At 53.9% G+C, this 1892-nt stretch overlaps 1 protein-coding gene across 1 annotated transcript in view; it reads left to right on the top strand.

The window, feature by feature from the left end:
- The first annotated feature begins 1549 nt into the window (after window positions 1-1549).
- Window positions 1550-1892, top strand: part of SPCS3 (signal peptidase complex subunit 3) — a 9312-nt gene continuing 8969 nt past the window's right edge. The window contains exon 1 of the mRNA XM_049631796.1: window positions 1550-1805. Coding sequence (XP_049487753.1) covers window positions 1663-1805 — 143 coding nt within the window. The 5' untranslated portion in view covers window positions 1550-1662. The remainder of the gene's footprint in view (window positions 1806-1892) is intronic.

The raw sequence follows: 1892 nt of genomic DNA, 5'->3' as shown, positions 1-1892 counted from the left end.
TCTCTCTTTCCTGAAAGTGTAGTGTCTCTGGGACATGAGCAGAGAAGTTGGATATTAATTGCATAGACTATTCAATGACACCCAGCAAATTTGGATGTCTTTGATTGCCTAGGGAACATGGAAGGGCTTTTGGATCTTCATTTTCCTTGGGAGGGTGGGGTATGGATCCTCAGAAACCAGTGTTCTGTGGTATAATTTCTTTTTTTTTTTTTTTAAGTTTATTTATTTATTTTGAGGGGGAGAGAGAGAGAGTGCATGTGAGTGTGCATGGGAGGGGCTGAGAGAGAGGAAGGGAGAGAGAATCTCAAACAGGCTGGGACTGTCAGTACTGAACCCCACGAGGGACTCGAACTCACCAACCATGAGATCATGATCTGAGCTGAAATCAAGAGTCAGACGCTGAAAGGTCTGAGCTCCCCAGGTGCCCCTGGTATAATTTCTGATAGCCCCTCAAGGATACTCAAGAAACTAGTCTGATATGTCAAGAGGAGCAGGCTGCTGTCAACAAATGAGCTAACGTGTCATGCAGGGATATAGTCCAGTGCACACAGGCAGACCAAACACAGTGGACTGAATGGCCAGATTCAAAAAGCAAGTGTGAGACAGGAGGGCCTGGGAATGAAGATCCGGAGTGCAGAGCCAAGACTCAGGGCCGTGACATATCGATGGCTTGCTAATTTAAAATATTTATACATTAAGGGGCGCCTGGGTGGCTCAGTTGGTTGAGCGTCAGACTTTGGCTCAGGTCATGATCCCGCAGTTCGTGGGTTCGGGCCCCACATCTGGCTCTGTGCTGACAGCTAGGAGCCTGGAGACTCCTTCAGATTCTGTATCTATCTCCTCTGCCCCTCCCCCGCTCGTGCTCTGTCTCTCTCTCTCTCCTCTCTCAAAAATAAATTAAAAAGCAAAATAAAATATTTATACATTGTGCTGTATGGCAATCCCACAGTAATTATCTCCTTTGATCTTAAGAACCCCGTGAGGTTATTCTTTTAGTTATGGGAAATGTCACGTTAAAATACAAATATTTAAAATTGGTAGCAGCAGCTCTTAGCCGTCAGAAATAGCTTTAGCTGCAGTTGTAAGGCAAAGCATTACTGGGAACTGGACTGAGGTTTGACGTGGAAAGTAAAGTAAAGGCACACTGCTTTGGGGAACCGGGCGGCCACTCTTTCTGTCCCATACCCTCCCAAAAACTGTTGTAACTTTGACCCGATTTGACAAAGGGTAAGAGTTTTGTAAAGTGCTGCTTCCAACGCGCAGCCTCAGAACACACTCCAAACGAACTTGTTCTGCTGCTGGTTTCAAGCGCAAATTAATGAAATACCAGCACTCGGACCACCACACCGAAGGACCGGGAAAGAAGGCTGGGCGAGCCTAGCGGCCAAAGGAGAGGAAGCCAGGACAGGGGGCGGGTCTTCCGTAGCGAAACCCTTGCTCGCCGCTGATTGGTGGAGGCGATAGGCCGCGAGGGTGGGTGTGTCCCGGGAGGCGGGCGCGCGCGCGCGCGCGTCGGAGGACCGGAAAGGAGGCGGGGCCGCGGCGGCGCGCGCTCCCGGAACGCGCGCGGGCGCAGGCGGCGCGGATCGCAGGGAGCCGGTCCGCGGCCGGAACGGGGTCCCCCGTGTGCGTGTGGAACGGGGCTCGGGGCAGACGGTCGCGATGAACACGGTGCTGTCGCGGGCGAACTCGCTGTTCGCCTTCTCCCTGAGCGTGATGGCGGCGCTCACCTTCGGCTGCTTCATCACCACCGCCTTCAAAGACCGGAGCGTCCCGGTGCGGCTGCACGTCTCGCGGATCATGCTGTGAGTGCGGCCGAGGCCCGGCCGGCGGGGCGGGGCGCCTGCACCGGGCCGAGGTGGGCGTCGCCAGCACGCTCAGGGAGAAGGCGA

The sequence above is a fragment of the Panthera uncia genome, chromosome B1, assembly GCF_023721935.1.
Source record: "Panthera uncia isolate 11264 chromosome B1, Puncia_PCG_1.0, whole genome shotgun sequence".
NCBI classification, from domain to species: Eukaryota; Metazoa; Chordata; class Mammalia; order Carnivora; family Felidae; genus Panthera; species Panthera uncia.
Note: the sequence above shows the minus strand (reverse complement) of the source record. Positions and strands in the feature narration are given on the sequence as shown.